We start from the raw sequence: 26,626 nt of genomic DNA on the forward strand, positions 1-26,626 counted from the left end.
CGCCGGTTCGAAACCCTGGGCTTGCCTGGTCAAGGCACAAATGAGAATTGATGCTCCCTGCACCTCCCACCTTCTCTCTCTCTCTCTCTCTCTCTCTCTCTCTCTCTCTCTCCTCTCTAAAATGAATAAATAAATAAATAATACAAAAACAGTAGAAAGCAGCAGGCCCAATTAATTTGAACTATCTTATTCAACTCAATATATCCAAATGTAGTGCTCAAAAAAATTAGGGGATATTTCAAAATGAGTATGAAGTGATAAAATATCCCCTAATTTTTGTGAGCAGTGTATTAATATCATTTCAGCATGTGATGAATATAAAAATCATTAACAAAATATTTTACACATTTTCTGTAATAGGCATTTGAAATAGATGCGTGCGTCACACTTACAGCACATTTGAATTTGGACCAGCACAGTTCCCAGACTTGAGGGCCACATGTGGACAAGAGGCCACCCCACAAGACAGCGAAGTGTGGAGGGATCCTGGAAGCTCGTCCAGCCTGACTCCTTGCTTACAGAACAGTTATGTACATTTTTATGAGGTTATGCAACCAGTCGGCAGGATTAGAATTCAGTTGTCCCCCGGCCCCCAGGGTTGTAGTCAGAAAGCTGGTCCACAGCAAGGCTGACGAGCATCTGTGCGCATGCCCGGCCCGCAGCGAGGGCCCCTGACCTGTCCTATGTTTGTCCTCTATCACTAACTGTTTCACTGGAAAGCTATTTGGCTGCAGACCAAGACCAGAGTGGGGTCAAATTTTTCCATATCTATTCACCAGATAATAATGTATTTATTTTTCTTAATGACTTGTCACCCTTGTCCCCAGACACTTAAGTTTCAACCAGCTCCTTAAAAAACTTTTGATTCCTTTGTGCCATGGTGCTCCACAGAAGTGTCCATCAGAATCAAATTACTGGCCTCTTACTCCAAAAGTCTGATTTATAAGTCTGTGGAGGCATTCTTGTAGATAGCTATTTTATTATTTTTTAATGGTTTCCAAGTGACTCTGATGCACTCCCTCAACTTCACAATCCTCTTTCCAGCTGTCAGATGGCCACTGCCATCGCCTGACTGACCCCCCCTGCCCCCGGTGGTTGGGAGCCTGGTCTCCAGGAAGGAAACCCTAGAAATAAGTACCCCAGCACCTCCCAGGGCGGGGCGTCCTGGCTTCCTTTTCCTTCATGCTCTCTCTCTGCACCTGAGGACACCTTTAGCCTTATTTCCTGATCTCACAGCCTCACCTGCAGTACTATCTGAGCCGGTTGGTCTGACAGGCAGGAATGCAACAGACGGGACTCGCTCTGGTGGCTTTGGCTGCCTGTGTGGCTCTTCGCCCCTCAGAAGGTGAGTGGAGACACCTGCTTCTAAGCCTCCAGTGGAAGGGGGTGGGCTGTCACCCAAGATGGGGAGAGGGTGCCAGCAATTTGGAGCAGGAATTCCCTTCAGGTAGGAATTTCCGATGACCTACAAGAGAATGCATCAGTCTAAGTTCCTGAGCTCCAGGAAGAATTTTCAGGAAAGAGCCTCATAAGCACAGGAATATTAGTGATTTGCTACCTGGTAGAAGAGATACTTCCACACGAGCGCAACTTTGAGCTGCCACTTCCTTTTCTGAGGATAGTATCTTAGAAAATCCCCAGGAGGGATGTTGGTGGAGGGCCCTTTATCTGCCTCCCTCTCTCCCTAACCTGCTACACTGTCTGGATGCAACTGTGCATATTCCTGGAAGAGACAGACTTATTTTCTGGCTTAGGGTTTGGTAAGTTGCAAGTTTTCTGGACAAAGTCAGCTTGGTGGATATTGAAAACCAAAACTTCCTGATCTTGAAAAGGGATACAGGACACAGGAGATTGACCTCTAAAAATGATATCAATGAGAAGTTAAACTGTGAGCTGCTAACACATGTATGCAGATTATTGATGTGTTTGAACTGGAGGCTATCTTTCCTACTGTATTAGAAAACCCTGAATATAAGTGATTAATGCTTGACTGAGCTGTCTCTTTTCTGAAACTTTACCCTGAAAAGATTCTCTAAATTGAGATCAGAGGTGAGTATAAATTTTTTGTGGTCTGCTTTTTCACAAATTAAGCTAAAACTTAAAAACAGGCCTGTGGTGGCGCAGTGGATAAAGCGTCGACCTGGAAATGCTGAGGTCACCGGTTCGAAACCCTGGGCTTGCCTGGTCAAGGCACATATGGGAGTTGATGCTTCCAGCTCTTCCCCCACTTCTCTCTCTCTGTCTCTCCTCTCTCTCTCTCTCTCTCTCTCTCCCTCTCCACTCTAAAATGAATAAATTAAAAAAATAAATAAATAAAAACAAACCGATTTTACATACCCATACTCACATATACACACATACGAATTGGATTTTAAATCTTCTCTTAAAAAATCAGATCTGAAGCCCTGGCTGGATAGCTCAGTTAATGGAAGTATTGTCCCCATATGCCAAGGTTGCAGGTTCGATCCCCGGTCAGGGCACATACAAGAATCAACTAATGAATGCATAAATAAGTGGAACAACAAAGCAATATTTCTCTCTGTCTTCTTCTTTCTCTCTTTCTCTTTCCCTCTCTCTCTTCCCCCTCTCTTCCTCTCTCTCTAAAATCAATCAATAATTTTTTTTTTTTTTAATTTTTAAGGAAAAAGAAGTCAGATCTGGCAAGTATGGTTCCACATTCCCTGGCAGGAACCAGCCAGAGCAGCCCTGCCTCTGTCCTCCTCTGAAACCAGGGTCATCCTAGTAACTGCCCAGTTCCTGGGGGCATTTGTTTAGGGAGCCCAATGTAGTGCATTGATGCTCTGGGCTTATATTAGTGAGCACTAGAAAAATCTGGATAATCTCTTTTTCACATCTACCAATCTGGTTTATCAAGACAAAAACAAAAGATTTCCATTTAATATGTTTCTGTAAAATTTTTCAGAAAAATTCACCACTGAAGTTTTAGGACTAGCTTTCACTGTTTCTCAAAGATCTACCTGCTAAGGCTTTATCTAAATTTGGGTGTTTTGGCAATGCAAAGTTTTATTCACCTAAGTGTCTCCCTTCAGCCTCCTGAGCCGTTTCCAGCCGTCCCCCCACCTAGCGGTGGGGAAGGGAAGGGCAGGCAGAAGGGCCCACGGGGCAGGGAGGTGGGAGGGGGCAGCCCATGGCCAAGTGCCCCAGGGACTGGTCCAGGCAGAGGAGGCGACAGCAGCACACAGGAATATTTGAGAAGGAACTGTTGGTGATTAAAGAAAGAAAGGGTTGGAGGAGACCCAGCAGTAGCCTTTTGGGCTAACTTCAGGAGGGAGCAGAGGATTCCCAGTAGTATAGGGAAGTAGGTGTGGTGGCCTTGGCAATAGTTGCAGGCTGAGGGAAGGGACAGGGAAATGGCCTGTGCCAGTTTGGGACTTTGGGAAGTACATTTTGTTCTTCTAAGCATTCACCGTTTCATTATCTTAATGATCCCTTCAATGGCCACCTTGCTATGATGGCTGGGTGATTGGCATTCCCAAGCATTCTGCATAAATCAGGAAGCAGCTGACCTACCCACAATTAAAATCCTCGGGTTCTACCCAAAGGCGAGAGGGCATACTCCACACCTGCTGATGTGGCTTTGGCTCCCAGGGCTCAATATTGAGTCCATAAAAATGTCTGTCATCCACTCTCTGTAGCCCTGAGCCAGATTATGTAAGCCACAATTTTGTGGGCCTGGCTGTGTCCACCAGATACAAGCTGGGGAGTTAGCTTCTTTCTGATTGACAATCTGCTTTCTCAGATTCGGACGACTCCCTTTACACAGAGACTTGCTGCTTGTAGCCTAAAATAAAACTATCTTTTGTTTGTTTTAATCATAGGAGACACAAGGGGGAGGGTTACCGAGAATATACAGTTGTGCTTGGAACTTGTTCTGCACAATTGGGACTCTCCATGTCACCAGGAGTGGTCCTGGAGGGGCCTGACATGATGTGCCTGGTCATCTGTCTTCAGTTTCTCTCCAGGTGTGCTTGGTAGTTAAAACAATGTGCCCTGGTGCTGTGGCTGGCAGCACAGTGGATAGAGCAACACCCCAGAGTGCCAAGGGCACCAGCTTGACCCCCAAGGTCACCAGTTTGAGCCCCGGGCTGGGCACCTATGAGAAGCAATCAATGGCACAACTAAGTGGAACAACGAGTTGATGCTTCTCCCCCCCCCCCTCTCTGAAAACAAAACAATATGCCCTGCATTTCTCAATAGCATTGTTAGACTAAATGTCTAGATTTTGGTTCTAAACCCCAGTCATCATATCTATAATGTAGTTCAGGGCTTGTCCTTTGTTATGTCTAAAGAGGCAGAGTGATTAACAGCAATTTGCTCAAATTTGAGTCAATGTGAAACCCTTTGAAAGAAAACATTCTTTTTACTCTTAATAATGACTTTTATTTTGCTATATTACTCATGTATACATGTAAAATCAGGTATAAACCCCCTTGTGTGTATATATAAGGTCTACCGGAAAGTTCTGTCCATTTTTGGAATAAAACAATATACAAATTTTTCTTTACCGTCAATAAATTTTATTAAATAATATAATTGCCATTATTATTAATGATTTATTGCCAGCGTGAGGGAAATTTGTATATCCCATTTTTGAAAAATGTTTTATCTTTTGATGCGAAAAATTGAACCAGTGCTTGTTTGATATCTTCTTCATTTTTGAATTTTTTGCCCTTCAAAAAATTTTGTAAGGACAAAAACAAGTGATAGTCGGTATTATTCCTTCACCAAAAACTTTCAATAAATTTCTACATGCTTCTGTAGCATTTCTTCCTTGTTGAAATTCGTATACAATACAGTGGCGTAAAGGAACTTTATCAGTAGCCATGGGTATACTATCGCTTCACACATAAGACTAATGTGAATCAACTTTGTTTCAGTTAATTTGCTACATCAGTATGTATACATTAAGTGATAAAAATAGAGAGGCACACATGCGCCAAATAAACGTGCTTACGTGTGGAAACTTATTGTGATAGAAATGGACAGAACTTTCCAGTAGACCTTATATATATCTCTTCTGAAATTATAAAATCAAAAGAAATCTAAAATTTAAATAAACACACAAGACAAGAACACTTTAATGTAACATTAATTTAATATAATAATCCTGTTTGGCCCAAACTAAGTCACCTTTCCCAACACGAATATAGCACTGATTCTTAAGGAGCATGTTTTGAGCTTTCTGGGCATTTACTACCGTGTTCAGAATAAGAAGTGCTTTTCCCCCACCATTTTTTTCTGGTTGAACCACGATGACATAATTTGGCCCTCCCTTAGCATGAACACATTGTGAAATTCCACTGTTCTGTTCTGATTGGCAGGGTGCAGTTAAAATAGGACCTGAGATGTTAATAGCACTACCACAAACATGTCCCAATGTCCTGAGGTGCACTATTACGACGGTCTTCCGGGAGATCCAGAACACATCTAGTGAAAGATGATCCCTGAAATGACATACTTAGATTTAGGAAATGTCTGGAGAGCTCATGAACCCTGAGAACACATCCATGAGCCCCTCCTAGAAGTCAATGAAAGGTCAAGGTTTGAGGCATGTTGCCTTCCCGGGAAGAGTCTGGATGGGCTGTGGGTCCAAAAAGGCCAAGTCAGAACTTGAACTACGTGAACCTGGGAAATTGCTTAATTGCTCTGAGCTCCAGTCTTCTTACCTAGTTGTTCTTTTATTTCTTTAAGATTTTATTTATTCATTTAGAGCAGGGGTCTCAAACTCAACTCAGCATGTGGGCCGCAGAGCAAGATCACAGCCATTCGGCGGGCCGTACTAGGTCTACAAAAGGCAACTGTTACGCAACACTTTTCTCACTGCAGTTGAAAACAAAAAAAAAATCAGTACAAAATTGTTTGGCGGGCCGCGAGTTTGAGACCCCTGATTTAGAAAAAGGAGAGAGAGACAAAGAAACAGAGAGAGAGAGAAGGGGGAAGGAGCAGGAAGCATCAACTCCCATATGTGCCTTGACCAGCAAGCCCAGGGTTTTGAACCGACGACCTCAGCATTCCAGGTCTACACTTTATCCACCACGCCACCATGGGTCAGGCTCCTAGTTGTTCTTATGATTAAATGAGATAATAGATGGAAAGTGTCTGGCATATTCTGGCAGCTTGATTACTGTTAGGTTCCTTTTCTTTCCTCCCATAAGTTTCTATTTTTAAAATTAAAATTACCAAAAAGTCACAAATTAAAATAATTTAATTCTTAAAATCACAAGTTATAAAAGTAACAAACAGTGTAAAAAATTTAAATACAAAGTATAGAATTTAAAGTAAAAAATGAGTGTTCCTCTTCTCCATTCCTCAATCCCTCTCCCTTCCCCAGAGGTGGCAACTCTTCTGAATTCTGTGTGTCCTTGCACAACTTTTTCTATGAATTTACAAATAGAAACCCTTTTGTAGTCACACTTATTTTTAAAAATATAAATAGGACCACAGTCTACCTATTGTTTTATTTATATTTTTTCAAAAAAGTAATAATACTAATAATCATAATCATAATCATCATCAGCCTGACCAAGTGGTAGCACAGTGGATAGAGCATCAAGCTGGGATGCAGAGGACCCAGGTTCGAAACCCTGAGGTCACCAGCTTGAGCACAAGGTTGCTGGCTTGAGCATGGGATCATAGATATGACCCCATGGTTGCTGGCTTGAGCCTAAAGGTTGCTGACTTGAATGCCAACATAGCTGGTTTGAGCCCAAGGTCACTGCCTTGAGTGAGGGATCACTCGTTCTATTGTAGCCCACCCCCATGTCAAGGCACATATGAGAAAACAATCCAGGAACAACTAAGGAGCTGCAATGAAGAATTGATGTTTCTCATCTCTCTCCTTTCCTGTCTGTCCCTCTCTCTGTCTCTCTCTGTGTCACAAAAAAATAAATAAGATAAAATAATCAGTCTAACCATGATTCTGTACACCTGAAGCTAATATAAAATAATATTGAGTATCAACTGTAATTGAAAAATAAAATTTTTAAATTATTTTTTTTACTTGATCGTAACAGTATATCTGTTTAACACATATAGTTCACTTCATAGAAGTTTGCATCATTCATTTTATAGACGACATACAAACTTCCTGGAATATTCTGAAATGTTAGAGTTTCATTTATTCATTCATTATTAATCAGGGTCCTATGAAGAGAAAATAAAACCAGACAATAATTTGAATAAGGAAAGTTCAATGTAACAAATTATTAATATTTAAATACTTTTTAGAGGATACAGGAATAGTAGATGTTCCTAGGGCTGAAATGGAGTTTTCAGGGAAGAGATCCTGAACCCCTCAGCTGCCCAACTGAGATCCTGATCTTGGAGAAGGCACAGCCACGGCTCACCTGAGGGCAAAAATGTCACTTGGTCAGCCTTCCAGTTGTGTGTGTGCGTGTGGGGGGGCTGTTATTCCCAGGGAGGTGTTGCATTGGAGGCACTGGAAGGGGGTGCTGTGCTCTCCCGAGCCTGATGCTAGAGAAGCTGCCCTAGCTTGAGCCTGATAAGAGCCAGGAAAACCCTTCCTTCTTCCCTGCAATGTCTCTCTAGTGCCCTCTGCCCACGAAGTGTAACATCATGACAGCTGGTGAAGGAAAAAGATTTCAAAGGCCCATCTTGATTTCATAGAATTGGCAATTAATAGACACCTAGATGCCTACTACTAGATGTTTTTGTTTGTTGCCATTTACTGAGTGTTTACGATTTGTCACCCCTGTTCTAAGCACTAAGGGTATGAACTCATACAATCACAGGGTGGGTGCTATTACCATTCCTATATCACGGATAAAGAACTGAGACACAGAGAATTAAGTCACTCACCCAACATCAGCTAGTATGTGGCAGAGTCAGGAACTGGACTTGGTTGTCCCTCTCCAAATGCTTAACTATTGTGCCATAATGCCCCTCAGCATGTCTCTGTGGCTCCAAATTATCCACCCCCTTCAGGACTGTCACCTGACCACTTCAGTGTCCATGCTGTGGAAGGTGCTGGTGACCAAGTGTCTTCATATTAAGATAAAGAAAACCCCTTAAACACACTCCATTACCCAGACATTATCCCAGGGTTCCAAAGAGTACTAGGGAGGACTTGATTTGGGCAGAGCATTGCATTTCATGCATTGTGGTTTGGTGAGTCCTTCCTGCTTGCTTGGTGACGGCTGTGGACACCTTTGTTTCTAGACATCCATAGGTGATATAAGGCATGAAGTCCACTAGAATGTGGAAGTCTATCCCTAACCAACCACCTCTGGAACATCATGTTTATTTATGTATTGTCCTTCTTAAACTGAAGTCATAGACTTCAGATACTGCCAGCAGTCAAGTGAACCTTCCTTATTATTTTTATTTTCTTTCTCTTGGGATTCCTTTCTCCAAAAATGGCAAGTATCTTTGCCCTGTTTTCATTTTGCTGTGGTCCACAATGCTCTCTATATCAGTGCTTTTCAAACTGCATTTCTACTGAGTCCCCCCCCCCCCCCACTTCATGATGCCATTGCTGCAGCTCTGGGGACCACATTTGAGTAGCAAGAGAATATGAAATACATCCAAGGAAGAGAGGAAGCTGATTTACATCTCTATGGTAATAAGATCCTTTCCTTAAAACCCAAAACCCACCTGACCAGTGACGGTGAGGTGAATAAAATGTCGACCCAGAATGCTGGGATCGCTGATTCAAACCTCCAAGGTCGCCCACTCTGAGTGCAGGCTGGTCAGCATGGGGTCATTGGCTTGAGCAGGGGAATTGTCCACAGGATCCCAAAACTTGCTAGCTTGAGTCCAAAGGTCACTGGCTTGAAAAGCCCAAGGTTGCTGGCTTGAACAAGAGGACACTGGCTTGGCCCTGGTCAAGGGACGCATGAAAAGCAATCAATGAACAACTATAGTGAAAGCAACTATGAACTGATGCTTCTCACCCTCTCTCTCTTTCTGTCTCTCACTCTCTCTCAAAACAAACAAACCCAGAGCCTAATTTTTATAACACAAATCTGATGTGTAGCACTTTAGTATTCATTTTAACAGGTCTTGAACAAAGAACTCTTTAAAGTCTCTAGTGACTGAATTTGACAGAACTAATCAGAGATAGACATTCATGGAAAATCAGTCATTCCACTTCATACTGGAAAAAATAAAGCTAACAATCCAGAACCAACAGAATTAATAGCAATAACATTATAATTGACAAAACAAATAGTATTGCTTTTAATGAGATACTAATAACATCATCTTTAAAATATGAAATATAACAGACGAATAATTTATTTCATATTGAGTTGACCCCTTATTGCTTGAGAGTAGAGGGATGGTATGTTTCCAAAAGGCACTATGAAATTTTAGGACATTGGGACATAAAGCCTTGACCCAAAACTGATTATCTTATTTCCTTAAAAAAGGAAAAATATTTAATGACATTAAAAGCCTTAACACAAGGTAAGATGAGAAAGATAGGACTGCGACAGAACTTAGTTCAGCTTAAGAGATGTTTATTTAGCATGAATCCCAGGCACTGGGCTGTGGTGGGGGTACAAAGACAGCCAGAGGGAGCCCACTGTAAAAAAACGTCATATAGACCCTTAATGTTATATACGGTAATGATGGGAAAACACAGGTTTTGGTGGGGCCACAGTCACATGGAGAATGGGCAATACTGGGAGAAAGGAGGCAACTGGGAGGCGCAGGAAGCCCAGAGTTCAAGACCAACTGATGAGGTCTTGAACTTGGGCAGTGGTAATGGGGTGAAAGGGAGAGACAAACCCGAGCACTGTGGAGGGAGTAAAACCTACAGGAGTGTGTGGCCGGCTGTGGGCGTGTAGGCGGTGGGAATGGCACGTGGGTTTTGGTTTGGGTAACTGTAAATGATGGTTAAGTGAGATGAGAAAAAGAGTAAATTTAAAGTAGCAGGAGAGAATGTCTTCAGTTGGATATTTATTGAGTTGGGGAGCCTGTGGGATATACAAGTGCACATTCCACAGATATGTCAGCCTATTGGGGTAGAGGTTAAAGTAGACAAAGATATATTCGGTGGGGAGAGAGAGATTGATACAGATAGGAAGGGAGAGAGATGAGAAGAGCAACTCATAGTTGTGTCACTTTAGTTGTCTATTGATTGCTTTCTCATATGTGACTTGACCAGGGGGCTCCAGCTGGGCCTGTGACCCCTTGCTCAAGCCAGCGACCTTAGGCTTCTGGTCAGTGATCATAGAATCATGTTTATGATCCCACACTCAAGCTGGTGACCTCCGGGCTTTAAACCTCTGTCCTCATTGTCCCAGGTTGATGCTCTATCCACTATGCCGCCACCAGTCAGGCTAGACAAAGATATTTTGAAGTTCCTGATATAGGCAGTAATTTAAAGCAGGGGAAGATGGAGATGGAAAGAAAAAAGTAGAAGGTCAGGGATGAAGCTTTGAGGAAGGCCAATTGTAGAGCAGTGGGCCAAGGAGAATGAGTACACACAGCAGTGTTACCCACAGAGACCGCACAATCTGGGCTTCACTGGCTGGTGAATAGACATTGTGAATGTTCTGAGTCTACTCCCAACCCTCCCGCCATCGTGGTCTTGCCTAGCTGTCATGACAGGTGTTTGCCATGATTCCCCAATCCAGATATTCTTGGTAATCTCAACTTGTGGGTCCTAGCAAATAGTCCTTTCCCTCTAGGAGTCTGGGGCAAGGCGGTCTGATAGGTAGGGAGGCTGGTCTCTCCATGGTCAGAGCCCCTACCTGCTGTGCAGCTGCTCTTGACCACTCCCTTCCCTCTGGTGCTCCCCCGCGCTCCCCAGAGGGCTGACCTTAGGCCATCAGGTGCTTGTTCTCATAGATCACAGTTCACAGGAGGTTCCAGGTGGAGCTGGTGGGCTGACACTCTGGAGTGCCCTTCTGAAGCACAGGGGCATCTTTGGGGGCATTAGGACGGGCTGAGCGTGAAGCAGGTAGAGCTGCAAAACAGACCTCACATCCTTACTCTCTATAATCTGGGCTCTGCTGCTTTACCGAGCCCACTCTGCAAGACTTCTTTCTTGTTTGCAATAATTTTCACACATTCACCTCTAGGGAACCTCTATTCCATTGGATAGGTCTGTGTGTGAACTCCTGTTTTAGGACAAAAGCCGTTTCTTGTCCTCCGGGTCCCTGGTCTTGATACAAAGGTGGTCTTTGTAGGAAGGTTTAGTTTCCCTAATTCCCTAATTCCGTTTGCTTCCACAAACAAGTAAACATATTATATGGATAAAAACTATGTAAATGCAGAAGAAATGTCACCTAATCCCTTTTTCAACCGTATTATCACTACTAAATCTTTCTTATTTGGAAACCAGAGGAAGTTGCTGACCTCTCTTTAAACATGGAAATATTCTGACTGGAGGCTGTGAGAAAAAAACCTCTAGGGGGCAACATTATCCAAACGAATCTTACCATTGCCCTTTTCTAAACCACACTGATATGGTTCATTCTTCATTGCCTAACTCCTCGTGCACTTTCAAAACTCCTCATATACTTTTAAAGGATTCTGGCCTTTTATATTTTAGGCTACTTTTCTAAGGCACCAGTCATATCTGCCAACATGTAATAAATGCTGGCCTGACTCTTACCTTGTGATGGTTAATCTCTTCTGGGTCAAATAATCTTCAGGTGAGCCTGTCTTACCTTTATATTAGAGAGATACAATCCAGTTTATGAAGTACATGTAGGTCCTGAAGGAAAGAACTTTCTGTCTTAAAACTACTCCTTGAATTGATGTCAGCCCTCAGATAACTCAGATGCCCAAATACACAGGTTTGCCTATGACTTTTTTTTTTTTAAGATTTTATTATTATTTTTAAATTTCATTTATTCATTTTAGAGAGGAGAGAGAAAGGGAGAGAGAGAGACAGAGAGGGAGAGAGAGAGGAGAGAGAGACAGAGGGAGAAGGTGGGGAGGAGCTGGAAGCATCAACTCCCATATGTGCCTTGACCAGGCAAGCCCAGGGTTTCAAACCGGCGACCTCAGCATTTCCAGGTCGACACTTTATCCACTGCGCCACCACAGGTCAGGCTTTTTAAATTCACACTCTGCTTCCATTTCCTGTTTTACGGTTGGTTGGGTCACAGCTCATAGCAGTGGTCTGTGTATTCGCTCTCTGAAGCTTGTAACTCTTCATCTTTCTGCCTCTAGCTCCAGCATAGTATTCACACATAAGAATTCACATAGTGATTTTTTTTTTTAGCAAGAAAGAGAGAGAGGGCCAGACAGACAGGAAGGAAGAGATGAGAAGCATCAACTTGTAGTTGTGGCACTTTAATTGTTCATTGAGTGCTTTCTCATATGTGCTTTGACCTGGGGGTTCCAGCTAAGTCAGTGATGCCCTGCTTAAGCCAGCGACCCTGGGTTTCAATCCAGCAACCTCTGGGGTCAAGCCAGCGACCATGGGGTCATGTCTATGATCCCATGCTCAAGCCAGAGACCCTGCACTCAAGCTGAATGAGCCGGTGCTCACTGGTGACCTCCAGGTTTCGTACCTGGGTCCTCAGCATCCCAGGTCAACTCTTTATCCACTGTGCCACTACCTGGTGACCAAAAAACACATAGTGATTCTTACACTGTATAATGAGTGGATGCCTGGATAAACTTCAAAATTTGGGAGGATGTTACAACAGTTGGATTTGGATGGAGCATAGGCAGCACAGTGTAGCTGGAGAAAAATACATTTAGTTTTAGGAAATAAATATATTAATAAATGTAAGGACAATCAATGTTCTATTTTCCTATAGTACTTTTAAAAACCTTGAAATAGAATTCACATGCCATAAAATTCATTTGAAGTGTACACTGAGTGGTGTTTGGTGTTTACACAGAATCACACAATTCCAGCACATTTCATCATCCCTAAAAGAGACCCTGTACCTCTGAGCAGTCGTCCCTCATTCCCCCGTCTCAGCCCCTGGACTCCACGAATTTACTTTCAGTCTCTACGGATTTGCCTGTTCTGGACATTTCATATCAGCGGAATCATAGAGCCCTGGCCAGGTAGCTCAGTTGGTTAGAGAGAGGCCCAGATATTCCAAGGTCGTGGGTTTGATACCCAGTCAGGGAACATGGAAAAATCAACCAATGAATGCGTGAATAAGTGGAGCAACAAGTCAATGTTTCTCTGTTTCTCTCCCCCTCTCTCTAAAATCAATTAATCTATCAATAAAAACTAAAAAAATCCCACGTTATTAAACAGCATCATACAACAGATTGCCTTTGGAATCTGGCTTCTTTGTCACTTGTAATCCTGTTGCCCTTTGAACGTCTCTGTTAACAGTCCTTTTGCTGTGCTGCAATTATTTGTTTAACTGCCTGCCTCCCGCTGGACTGTTAAACATCACGAGGGCAGACGCTATGCCTGGTTTATTTCAACATATCGAACGCAGAGGTCAGAGCCTGGCACAGAGTGGACCCCGAGGCATGTTCACGGAACCAACAATGCTTTTTCTATTCCCAAGAATCTGGTTGGGTGGTGTTTGGGGGTGCTACTACACACACTCCGTACATGCAGCACAAAATGGAAAGTTCTTTCTGGCTCTCGATTGATAGGGAAGAGGGAGATCCTTGTGTCATAAAGCAGCTTGCACCAGGAAATGTAAACATCTTCCTGATTTGGACTGCTGCAGACTTGTGCGGCTCGGAATTAGAACAGAAGTGAGGCTGAGCAGAACTATGAACACTTGTGTGGGTATATTTCAACTGAATCTATTCATTTAATTAAATGCATGGTGCAGACATTATTGAAGATAGGTGCTCCTGCACACCAGCACACCCGTGCCTTTCCCTTCCTTCTCTTCTTCCCCCGCGGCAGCTCGTCCCAGGCTCACCCCCTGAACCTGACTCCAAGGCCTCCTATTCTCTGACTTCTCAGCAAGCCAGAGCAGCCCTGCCTAGGCCCTCTTGTGGCTTCTCCTGTCCTAAGCCCTTCCTTGTTTCACTGTCCTCAGCTTTTTTTTTTACAGAAACAGAGTCAGAGAGATGGATAGATAGAGACAGATAGACAGGAATGGAGAGATGAGAAGCATCAATCATCAGTTTTTTGTTGTGACACCTTAGTTGTTCATTGATTGCTTTCTTATATGTGCCTTGACTGTGGGCCTTCAGCAGACCAAGTAACCCCTTACTCCAACCAGTGACTTTGGGTCCAAGCTGGTGAGCTTTGCTCGAACCAGATGAGCCTGCAATCAAGCTGGTGACCTCGAGGTCTCGAACCCCGGTCCTCCACATCCTAGTCCAACGCTCTATCCACTGTGCCACCGCCTGGTCAAGCTTATCCTCAGCTTTAATAAGTATACTCTCAAGATCATCTGGACTCATGCCGTGAAATCTTTCCTGCATGAAGTCAAGAACCCATACACTACAAACCCACTCTGGGCCAGTCCCTGTTCAGTCGCATTCTCTAACACCCCAGGTGGGGGAAAAAATAGAAATGATTGAAGACAAACATGTTTGCAAATAAACTTATGTAAATATATAATTCATGTATGCTTGGAGGTTGTATGTATATTCTAATTTCCTGAAAATTAAATATATATATATATTGGGCTGAAGCTAGGTTGTCATCGATTTCTGTCTTAAGGCGAGACTGTTCCAAATGGAGCAGCACTGAGCTATCAGGACAAGTGGGACAAGGGAGGAAGGTGAAAGTCTTTCTTCCCGGAGGGGAAGAGCTCCAGCGAACTTTGTACACAGATCCTCCTTGAGGATCTAGGACCAAGGTCAAGGCATTTTCCCCAGGTCCTGGACTAGGCCTGAAGTCACTGAGGAGCCATTTTCTCGTACCAATATCAATGAGAATCTTGTCAGAGAAGACTTGCCTTGGTTTAAGATACCACATCCCTCAAATTTGACTCAGATTCTGTGAAATAAACAATCCAAACAAGCACTCTGTTCTTTTCTACCCCAGGGCTCTGGATGTGAAGTTTCTTCTACTAGGATTGTTCTACACACACACACACACACACACGCCTGGTGAATTCTGACTCTTCTAACTTCCATAGGTGGAGTTCTCTAATCTGTGTTTCTGTAGGATTTGTTCCAGATCTCCATAGCCCTGGAAATTTTTAGAAATGATACGTATTGCAGGCTAGTTGAAAATGTGTCCCCTTTCCAGAAGCAGTCTTTGCTGCTAAATGTGGGGCTATATATTTCCATATCTTTTCCTCTGTGTATGTGTGTACATTTTTAAAATAAAAATGGAATCATTTATAGTTCTTATACTGAAATTCACTTTTTCTCACTTAACCATAAAATATGGAATTCCTATGTGTTAGCATATATGCACCTACCTCATCCTTTATTCCATTGCGATGCACCATTATTTATTTAACTTGTAGACATGCAGATGGTCTCTAATGCTTTGCTCTAGTGATCTCTGTGCACCTGTCCTTATGACTTGTGGGAGACTTCCCAGAAGACAGAACTTCAGAAGTATGATTACAGAGGGGCCAGTGCGGTTATTTCCTGAGCATTGAGTTCCAAATCTGTCCCCTCTACTACAGCCTCTTGAGGACAGAAACATATTGTTTTGTTTGTTTTTGTATCTCCCCCCCCCCCCCACCAGTGACTAGCATTGTGCCTGGAACTGTTTGATGAAAGATTATTGAATAATTAAATGAATAGATGCATGAATGAACGGCCATGGAAAGTTTGATGCCCAGAGAGTGAGCCACAGAGACATTCTTATTTCGTTCCTAGCTCCTCTCTACTCTGCAGCAGTGAGGGGGCCTGGTGTGTCCACGTGGGTGTCACATGGACACAGAGGTCTTCTCCTCTGCCAGGGCCAGGCCCCTCTATTGCTTGCAGCTGACAACACAGAGTGCCTTCTCCACTTCTGTGAGCCCCGCATTTAGAAGCTAACTTCTGCCTGTTATCATCAGGCCACCACCTGCAGCCCCTTGGTTTTAATTTCTAATTTAAAAAAAAAGTCATGCCTGGCTAGGTGGTGGCGCAGTTAATACAGCGTCGGACTGGGACATGGACCCAGGTTCGAAACCCCAAGGTTGCCAGCTTGAGTGTGGGGTCACTGGCGTGAGCATGGAATCATAGGCATGGCCCCACGGTCGCTGGCTTGAGCAAGGGGTCACTTACTCTGCTGAAGTGCCCCCCCCCCCCGTCAAGGCACATATTAGAAAGCAATTAATGAACAACTAAGATGCCGCAATGAAGAATTGATGCTTCTCATCTCTCTCCCTTTTTGTCTGTCTGTCCCTATCTGTCCCTCTCTCTGACTGTCTGTCTTTGTCAAAAAAAAAAAAATCACTTCTCACTCGGTGGAGTAGGAAGCAGGGGAGAATACCGGGCGTCTGTAGCAGGTAGGGATTTGCAGAAGCGTGCTTAGTAGGGGCGAGATTTCCTTTTATATCTGTGCTGCCCTCATCCCCTTACCTCTGAGTAATATCAGCGTCCCTTGATTGATTTCCCACCCGTTTCTCCCGCTTCCATCCATCTTGCTTATCACTGCAACATGGGTTTCCCAGAGACTGCTCCTTTCTCAAACTTTTAATGGTCCCCACTTCATAGAAGCTGAACCTCCTTACACTGACATGACAGGCCTCTGTGGTGTGATCTCAGTCTACCTTTTGAACAACGCTGCCCTCACTCACCTTCCTAGCCTCTCAATCCAGGCAGGGCAGTTGGTTTTTCTCCATATCCTCAATAGGCTTTGTGCTTTCCTGTCTCAGAACTCTTGACGGTGCCCTTCCTTGAGCCTGGACAAGTCTCCATCTTTCTCCACCCCACCAAATCCTTCTGGACTGGGCCAAGTCCTTCTCAGGTGAGGAGCTTTCGAACCTGCTCTGGGGGCCCACGTGGCCACTCTCCCCGGAGCTGTGTCGACCTTGCTTGCGCCATCTCTGGTCAAGTCCGGCTGCAGCCCACTGACACTGTCGTCTGAGGTGTTCCTCCAGCACTCCGCTGGCTTCGAGTCCTTGCCCGCACTTAGTTGTATCTCCCCCAATGCACCTTAAGTTCCTGCTCTGGGTTTGCAGGCGCAAAGCCATCACTCAGTATGTTTGCTCCTTGCTTGGGTGGATTAACATCCCGTGTCTCTGGAATCTCTTAGATGAGAATCAGGCCATTGTTCTATGGACTGGAAGGCTTAGCATTTTCCTTCTTCTCTCCTTCAGCCATGCTGCCCATTGCCTCCAGCTGCTGCACTGAGGTCTCACACCATGTTCCCAGGAGGCTTCTGGAAAGAGTGACTGCCTGTCGCATTCAGAGAGCTGATGGGGACTGTGACTTGGCTGCTGTCATGTGAGTGCTCTTCAGCAAGGAGGTCTAAACCGGCACAGGGACCGATGAGCAATAAATAGGTCAGGAAGGTTTTGCTTTACACACCACGTTGAAATAATCACTTAAGCAAGGAAGGGAGAGTAGATGTCCCACCTTTCCCGCTCCGGGCTCACTAAGGGAAGCACAGTCCTTGTACCTGCACCAGGATGTCCAGGGCCCCACACAGGCCCTCCGCTGCCCCCACTGCAGGGCTGGGACTGGGGCCAAATGCCTTCCGTCACCGAGCAAAGTGCACAGCTTTCCCAAGCAAAACGAGGGACATTCCAAGTGAAAACAAAACAAAAATAAGCACAGAAGGTGGCTCTGTTCTATCTCATGTTGTTAACTGTCACTTTTTCTGAGCAAGCACGTGGGTTGCTGTTGTTTTACCCCTGGAGTTCATCTGAGGTGTATATAAGGTTCAAACAGAAGTGCACCTGTCACAAGTGCCACATGCCAATGAGCACCAATGCCCTTCTTTGCTTTTGATCTCGGGCTGTTGGCTCATGGTGAACCTTCTCACTCCTCCTACCCTCACCCTGGCTCGGTTATTAACTTTAGACTTATATGTATGTAATGTCTCCATAGAGACTTTAAAATCTGAAATGCATTGGTACTTTGCAAACCCAGATGCTGACATCATTGCTGTGAAGAAGGCATACGTTACCTCCCTGTCACACAGGAGAACGATGTGACCCAGGAGATTCCAGAGTTCACCTGGTGACACACAGCCAGTGAATGGCTTCGTTCAGAGCACCATGTCCTTCCACAGTCTCTTCCGAGTGATGGTGGGACTAGCTATAAAATGTTCTCCCAAAATGCCATTGCATTCGACACCTTCAAATCACATCAACAGCATACGAGGCATCTTCCTGGCACGCGGGTTTCGACACTTAGGGCTCCAACAAGGCTAACAAGCCATTAAGTGTTCTATTCTTTGGGCAGAAAGTAGGCCCCCAGCTTGTGCCTGAATTCCAGAGTCACTGGGGAACCTCCTTACTTATTCAGTGAGCCCAACAAATATTTACTGATCAGGGATTATGTACCAAGCTCCAGTCTGTGTCCTGGGGAGGCATCAGCGACAAAACAGACGCTGCCCTCCTGGAATCCGGGGCCTCCACTCAGCTGGGTCTGGCAGACCACTCCCTGCAACTGAGGACACATTTCCCCACTTACAGAGGAATCCGCCCATTACCCAACTCTGGGAAACCCCGCTCCAGCACAAGTTCAGAGGAAGAGCTTGTAAGATACCGTTGATCGTCTTTCTCAGGTCAGGGGGCCTGAGATTTGTGGGTATGCATTTTTCTGGGAACAAGGCCCCCAGGTTTCCCAGTGTGTCTGTGTGAGAGAAGGAGAGGACTGGCTACTTCTCAGCCTCTCCGGTGTCCGGGTCCCCACCTGGACAGCCACCCGGCAGCTCAGTTGCTGGGACCTAGTGTGCTCTGTAGCAACCAGGCAATCCTTACTCATGTGGTACCTTCTGAGGGATGCTTCAAGTTCCCAACTCCTCTGAAAAGCTCCTTTTGTCTATGCCTGGCCATCATTTCATCAGTTTTTGTACTTAATAAATAGTGCTGGTAGTAGTTGCAGTGTGAAAATTCATCCACAGGTGATGGCTAGACAATGCTCTGGACAATTAGAAACTTCTGGCTATTTGTGGCAGGTCTACCTAGCTGAACTAAATCTGCCTGAGGCAACTGACTTGTGGTGGCACAGTGGATAAATTATCGACCTGGAACACTGAGATCATCAGTTCGAAACCCTGGGCTTGCCTGGTCAAGGCACATGTGGGAGTTGATGCTTCCTGCTCCTCCACCCCCCTTTTCCTCTCTCTCTTCTCTAAAATGAATAAATAAAATCTTAAATAAATAAACAAACAAATAAATAAAATAAACCAAACTAAAATAAATCTGCCCCAGGCTGCTCTGGCTGTCCCCTCAGACTAAAGAGGGCTTCAGAGTTTGTAAGGACTTTCAGGAATGCATGGGGGGAAATCCACAGGAAGTTCCTGAGTGTATATAACAGTAGAAGACAGATGCTGGGATTATCGGGGGACACTATCAGTAACAGGGGTTTCAGAGACGTTTCTTTGGGGTTAAGCAGGTGCAAGAGAGAGAGATCTAAAAGGTACAGGAACAGAAATGATGTAAGGGAAAAGGTGATAAAAAACATGAGTCTTCATTTTAATAAAGACGCAGTTTTAATTAAAGGGAAAGTATGATGCTAATCACTTGGATCTAAAAATACTTTATTCATGTACAAGTTTGTAAATTGACCTTTCTGGGCTAATAAGACAGCTGAAAAACATAGAGTAGCTATGCTCTTGTCTCAAGAGAAAGATGAAATTTGATTATGGAATATTTTTGATCATAAATTATAGATCTTTCACATTGTGTTTTCTGACATTTAACATAAATAGATAAAAGAAAACTCTTTCGTTTCCAAATTGTTTTGCTACAGAACACATCGTTATACGTCCCTTAACTTTGTGTATAAAAACTTCAAGGTTTGAGGCAAGAATTTTAGAGGCAAAAAACATTGCAAGTGTTGGAAATATAATTCCCAAACGGCATTTATCCTTAATCACAGCCATATAATATAAATTAATTTATAGCAAACCCACTGGATGCCTTTCCTTGTCCTTTTCTGCCTGAAAATAAGTCCTTTGTTTTACGCCCTATACATAATCGTTGTGATTTTTTTTTTTTTTAGAGAGGAGAGAGAGTGAGAGAGAGAGAGAGAGAGAGAGAGAGAAGGGGGAGGGAGAAGCAGGAAGCATCAACTCCCATATGTGTCTTGACCAGGCAAGTCCAGGGTTTTGAACCGGCGACCTCAGTGTTCCAGGTCGACGCTTTATCCACTGCACCACCACAGGCCAGGCTCGTTGTGATTTTTGATCTCTGAGAAAACAATTTATTTGTTAAAATCCATCGATAGTGACCGTATTGAAGACTCCTGGCAGTTTCTATACTAAACCCAATGCAAAGTTGTTCCCCTTGGACAGAAGGCTGAGATGTCTTCAATCATATAGACATATTCTGCTGGAAAAATTGGGGGTAATTACATAGTTATCCGGGAGGCTTGAGTTTTGGGTTTGTTTTTTTTCAGAAATGGTTGTTAAGGGCTATTTTGCTGAGAGAAACAGGTAAAGACATAAAGTCTGTATTAACAATGACAGATACAATCTCTGTGGCAGGGAGACCCCTCTAGGTCCACTGGTGAGATAACCCTTCTGTGGGTATAAGAGCCAGAGGACCAGCCTTATCATTTCTCAGAGTCAAATTTTCCACCAAAAATTCACAGTGGGGTGGTCAGTGCCCACCAGAAAAACACTATGAGTTGGGGGTAGGGCAGGGAGTGTGGACTAGGCCGGCTTCTTGCCCAACATTATCTCACCTCCTTTCATTCCGATGAGATCCAAGTGGAGGTTTAAGCAGTCTTTCAACTTGAGGATTTAAAAACATTATGGCACTTTGGATTCACTAGCTGTGGTTTTCCTTTGTACTATGTTAAGAGGTTGAGGTCTCACTGGGTTCCATATGGTAGTTGTTGGCTGTTTTCCGGTGGCCCTCCATCTCCCCGGGCCCTCTGTCTATACACCCCCACACACTTCTCCCTCCAGCCCCGGCGCCCCTCCCAGAAGCCCCTCACTCCTGGCGGAATAATGGAGTTGAGCCCCAACCCCTTCCGGTGCCCCTCTGGGCTTGTCTGGATATCAGAAGTTTTTCTGCCCGGGTTCTTGCTGACGTCACAGGGAAGGAGAGTTCCGACCCTTCGAAAAGGGTAGATGTTCCAACTCTTTCTTGTTTTTGTTTTTTTTCTCTGTGTTAGTGCTACAGCCAAGTTTTCTCCTCTCATAACAGCGAAAGGCAAACCAACTGGCTATGGTGAGAAGTACCTTTTTTTTCTTTTTTGAAGATCTCTCATTGTAACACAAAAGATATATTATCTTCCTATTAAGATGCCTCACTTTTTTTCAAACTAATATTCCCACATGTTGGCTTTATGATGCTTAAGTTCACTCAAACCTTTCCCAACTTTGCTTCTCATTTGAAGGGTCCCCAATGAGCTGACGATTCCTCTTGAGTCATTTGGAAAAATGGCAGCCTACTCTCTATCTACCCAATTCTTCCCTCCATCACTGCTTGCCCCAAATAACAGGGTTTCAATTTATCCAGACACGGAAATATTATATATAGAGAGATAACCAGCAGGATTTGCAACATTTAACAAAAACTGAACGGTACCTGATGGGGAATTAAAAGTCACAGTATCTTCTGTAACAAGAAATTCTTCTAGGTACTCAGAATTGTGAATGCTGCTCCAAGTCTCCAACCCAATGTCAAATTTTCATACAGACACGTGAAAATGCAGACAAATCCTGACATGTGATGTAGATATATATTACATTAAAATGTTAACAAAAACCTAGCCCTGGTCAGCAAACTGCGGCTCTTTGGCTCCTTGATTGTGGTTCTTCCACAAAATACCACATGTGGGCGCTACCTCGATGAGGAATGTTGTAAAGCCAGTAGCCACGGCCACCATCACAGCCGCCTGGCCCATGCAGGTTCGCATTGGATTCGGACAGTTGGTAAAGAAACAACAGAGCCAAGAACTGGTGGGTCATTACCTTTAATCCTAGCTTGCACCCGGTGGGCAAGTAAAAACACACACTGGGCTCCAAAACCCACTCATTCAGTGCTCACAAAGCTACTGACTTATCCGAGTTTTTTAGAATCAAAGGTTTATAGCTCACTAGCCTTATTCACCTCTGTTCCCCATCTCCTTCTCTCTGCACAAACTGGCTTCTCCTTCAACATTCTGCCATCTTGGCTGCTTCTCCTGGCCTCCTCCACATGGCCTCTCTCTGCTCTCCTCTCTAATGCTAATCTCAGGAACAGAGAGAGAGCAAGCTCCCAGTCTGCCCCCATTATAGTGTAAAAATCAAAACCTTTAATCCAATATACAAACAAGGAAGTCTCTGATACAAAGTCACTTATCTGAGGCATAATGGGATTCCTCATGAGAGCGTACCACCCCACATCATGCAATGGGTCAAGGGTGTGGGGAAAAGCTTAGTCTTAAAACTAAGCCTTAGGCTATAACCACCCTGCCTGCTTATAGCCTGTTCCCCACACCCAATACAAACTATAAGTGAGCAAACATATATATCATATTTACAAACTTATTTGACCAACATTCATCCCTTTTGCTCGCTTCACAATCTAAAGCACAGGTATTCCTACACAAGGAAATTAGGCACATTACACAAATTACAACATGACAAATCATACAATTTCAACAATTGCAGAAGTACACTTCACCAGACTCTGAGCACTTTGCCAAAAGCGCAAAATATCCTCTGAGTTCTTTCTAGCCATGAGAAAAGCTTCCCGGGGCAGGGGAGTGCTTCCAGCAAAACCGCCCCCCATCCCCATCAGGGTATTTCACATTGTCCAAAATTCATAAGTCCATCCAACAAAGAAGCCAGTGCCCACTCTAGTCATAGTCCAGGAATCAGTCCACGCACATGGGGCCTCAGCCACCCCCCCTCATCCCTACTGTCCTGGCAGGTATTACACTTTCCCAAGGAGGAGCACGTGGCAATGGCAGTCAGCATTTCCATCTCTGCTCCAGAGAGCATGATGGCATTCACCCCATGTCCCTGTAAAGCTAGTAACCACGGCCACTATCACAGCTACCTGGCCCATGCAGGTTCGCATTAGATTCGGACAGACGGTAATGAAACAATGGAGCCAAGAACTGGTGGGCCATTAGCTTTAATCTTAGCTTGCACCGGGTGGGCAAGTAAAAACACACATTGGGCTCCAAAACCCACTCATTCAGTGCTCACAAAGCCACTGACTTATCCAAGTTTCCTAGAATCAAAGGTTTCTATCTCACCAGACTTATTCACCTCTGTTCTGTAAGGTATTTTTCCCTGCCGAGAAGGAAGGAAGAGGGCTGGAGCCACCAAGTGTGGAATAACAAAAGGCTTTATTGAGTACAGAGTGTGCATCCTACCCAGCAAGGTTCCCTAGCCCAGAAGTAAGATGGAGGCCAGGGAAGTTGCAAGGATTAAACCGCGTAGGAGATATTTAAAGGGGTCCTTCTAGGGAAGTCAAGCTAACATGACGTGGTGAAATCCCACTGGCTGGTAGACGGTCGCTTTTTTCCAAACAGTTCCTGTGAAGCCTCCTTTGGCGTGCTTGGTTGTGGGCAGTCCTAGCCAAAGTTTGCAGGTCTGAGTTCCCCACGTGACCATCCCCCATTATCCACCGACCTTACATGTTCCCCATCTCTTTCTCCCTGCACAAACTCTACACTAACTGACCTCTCCCTCAGCACTCCACCATCTTGGCTGCTTCTCCTGGCCTCTTCCACGTGGCCTTTCTCTGCTTTCCTCCTCTGCTCTCCTCCCTAATGCTAATCTCAGGAACCGAGAGAGCAAGCTCCTAGTCTGCCCCATTTTATAGTGTAGAAATTAAAACCTTTAATTCAATATATAAACAAGGAAGTCTCTGATATAAAGTCACTTATCTGAGGCATAATGGGATTCCTCATGAGAGTGAACCACCCCACATCATGCAATTAGTCAAGGGTGTGAGGAAAAGCTTAGTCTTAAAACTAAGCCTTAGGCTATAACCACCCTGCCTGCTTACAGCCTGTACCCCACACCCAATGCAAACTATAAGCGAGCAAACATATATATCATATTTACAAACTTATTTGACCAACAGTCCCAAAATCGCAGACCTACCAGGAGCGTAGCAGGTATTCCTTCCAGCTGGGCTCTCATCTTCTGGAGACTACGGATTGCAACTCCAGCCCAATTCTCCTCATCCTCCAAAGAAGAACTGAAACCATCAGTTCCTGCTGCTGGCTGGAGCCCCGGGCTGCTGCCACCTTCTGCTCAGCAGGCCTTGCAGCCCCAGCTCCGGCCTCAGCCCCAGCATCCTGTTGCTGCTGGCTCTCCACAATGTCCAGGGCAAGCTGCAACTCACGAACCTGTGATTCCTTCTCCAGCTTCTGCTCCATTTCCAGGCTAATCTCGCAAACCTGGTCGGCTCCTCCTCCAGTGCTTCCTTCAGTTCCAGGGTCAGCATCTGTTTCTCCCACATTTGCTCCAGCTCCTTCCACTGCTCAATTTACAGGTCTCAGGTAACCTCTTCCACAGAGCTCTCAGTTTCCTCACGCATGGCTGTAAAAGTCAGCCAGCCTACGGCCCCCAAAAAGACAGCCATGGGGAACCATAACAGCAGCCAGTCCTCTACTCCACCTCTCAAAGGTGGTAGTGGCTCCATACCGATGTCTGAATCCTGCCACAGACTACGCCATATGTAAAGCCAGTAGCCACAGCCACCATCACAGCCGTCTGGCCCATGCAGGTTCACATTGAGTTTGGACAGTCGGTAATGAAACAACAGAGCCAAGAACTGGTGGGCCATTACCTTTAATCCTAGCTTGCACCCAGTGGGCAAGCAATACACACAGTGGGAAGACACTTCCCTTTCCATTCAGGGCTCCCAAAGCCACTCATTCAGTGCTCACAAAGCTACAGACTTATCCAAGTTTCCTAGAATCAAAGGTTTCTAGCTCACCAGACTTATTCACCTCTGTTCCCCATTCCTTCCTTCTCCCTACACAAACTCTGCACAAACTGGCTTCTCCCTCAGCACTCCACCATCTTGGCTGCTTCTCCTGGCCTCCTCCATGTGGCCTTTCTCTGCTCTCTCCTCTTCTTCTAATACTAATCTCCAGAACTAAGAGAGCAAGCTCCCGTTCTGCCCCCATTTTATAGTGTAGAAATCAAAACCTTTAATCCAATATACAAAATAGGGAAGTCTCTAATACAAAGTCACTTATCTGAGGCATGATGGGATTGTACCACCCCACATCAAAAAGGGTGGGAAAGGCTTAGTCCTAAAACCAAGCCCCAGGCTACAAGGATCCTGACTGCCCACAGCCTGCCCCCAACACACATTAATATCACCTGGGCAACGGGCTTCCATGTGGGCAGCGCCATCTTTAACAAAGTGAGGATAATATATTTTATCTGCCCAACACTGACCTTACTTTGAACAATTTTTCAGTTCATACCTGCAACTAATTACTGAATTCCTACAGTGAAACGTGGCCTTTTTATGACCTTTCTAGATTATGCCTCCCTCAAGGAATCACAGCCCAGTAGAAGGGGAAAGTTTGGGCAAGCACTCAAATAAAAGATGGTGTCACCCAAGTCCCAGAGGAGAGATGGTAATCAGTGTAATTGATAATGATATTCCAGGAAAACCTTTCTGAGGAGGGTGTGTCTGAGATGGGCGGTGAGGAACGGACTGGTTTTGTTGGCTGAAGCCTAGGATCTAGAAAGAGAAATGCTTTCACCTGGTTTTTCTCCTCCCCCTTCTCCTTCTTCCAGCCCTTTCTGCCAGGTTTCTGGGAGCCACGGGCAACAGTGTAGCCAAGATTCAACTTTGCGTGCGGGGTTTTAGGATTCAGTCTCTAAAAATACACTGTTGTCTGGAGGTGGGAACTGCCTCCCAGCCCCCTGTGATTGCTTGTCCTTCCTGTTCTTGACTCTGTCTTCCCTTCCCGGCAGCCTGCACGTCAAGCGCAGAAGGCTCTGTGTCAGCCCGCGCAGCCACGCCATCAAGCAGTGGATGAAAAGACACGCAGCCAAGAAACATGTCAAAGGACACGTCTGCCACCAGAAGGAACACCGTGGCCAGCGGACAGTCAAGAGGCACACCAGGAGAGACAAAGCACACGGCCACCAACCTCCTTATTAGGAGGGTGGGCAGATGAGCCGATGAACATGATTTCTGACATGAACTTGGCCAGGGCTGGTTCTAGATTTATCATGTTAATGTTCCTTCTTGGGAGCCAACAGGGCAAACCAAAGGAATGTTTTTTAAAAGGAGCAATGATACAATATGCAGATGTAGCCAATAATACATGCAACTGAAAAATAAAATTAAAATACTTATCTTCATATAGTATTTTAAGAGTGCAGCATACAGATACAATTCCTTCAGCTTTTCTACTATGGTGTTTTGCAAACCTACAGAGAAATGGAAATAAGGGTATAATGCCTATATAACTGTCATCTAGATTAAGCATTGTTAATATTTTGCCATGTTTCTTTTCTCTCTCTCTCCCTCTCTCTCTCTCTCTGTGTATATAAAACATTATGTGTATGTAAATATATGATTTTTTTGCTAAACCACTGGAAAATTAGTTGCAGATATCATATTTCACTCCTAAATTTCTTTTTACTGTTACAACTTGGCAACCCTGAAGAATAAAGACATTTTCTATATAATTACAT

At 44.6% G+C, this 26,626-nt stretch overlaps 1 protein-coding gene and 1 long non-coding RNA gene across 2 annotated transcripts; one reads left to right on the forward strand and one right to left on the reverse strand.

Moving 5' to 3' along the window:
* Nucleotides 1-1,190: 1,190 nt before the first annotated feature.
* CCL28 (C-C motif chemokine ligand 28) lies at nt 1,191-26,626 on the forward strand. The gene is made up of 3 exons (XM_066378102.1): nt 1,191-1,345; nt 17,151-17,277; nt 25,898-26,626. Exons 1-3 carry the CDS (start codon nt 1,282-1,284, stop codon nt 26,085-26,087), a joined length of 381 nt encoding a protein of 126 aa, XP_066234199.1. The 5' UTR covers nt 1,191-1,281; the 3' UTR covers nt 26,088-26,626.
* LOC136400848 (uncharacterized) lies at nt 7,255-17,144 on the reverse strand. The gene is made up of 3 exons (XR_010750418.1): nt 16,629-17,144; nt 8,635-8,860; nt 7,255-7,367 (listed from the first exon to the last, which is right to left on the reverse strand). It is a non-coding gene; the product is annotated as an uncharacterized lncRNA (long non-coding RNA).

Source organism: Saccopteryx leptura, chromosome 1, assembly GCF_036850995.1.
Source record: "Saccopteryx leptura isolate mSacLep1 chromosome 1, mSacLep1_pri_phased_curated, whole genome shotgun sequence".
NCBI classification, from domain to species: domain Eukaryota; kingdom Metazoa; phylum Chordata; class Mammalia; order Chiroptera; family Emballonuridae; genus Saccopteryx; species Saccopteryx leptura.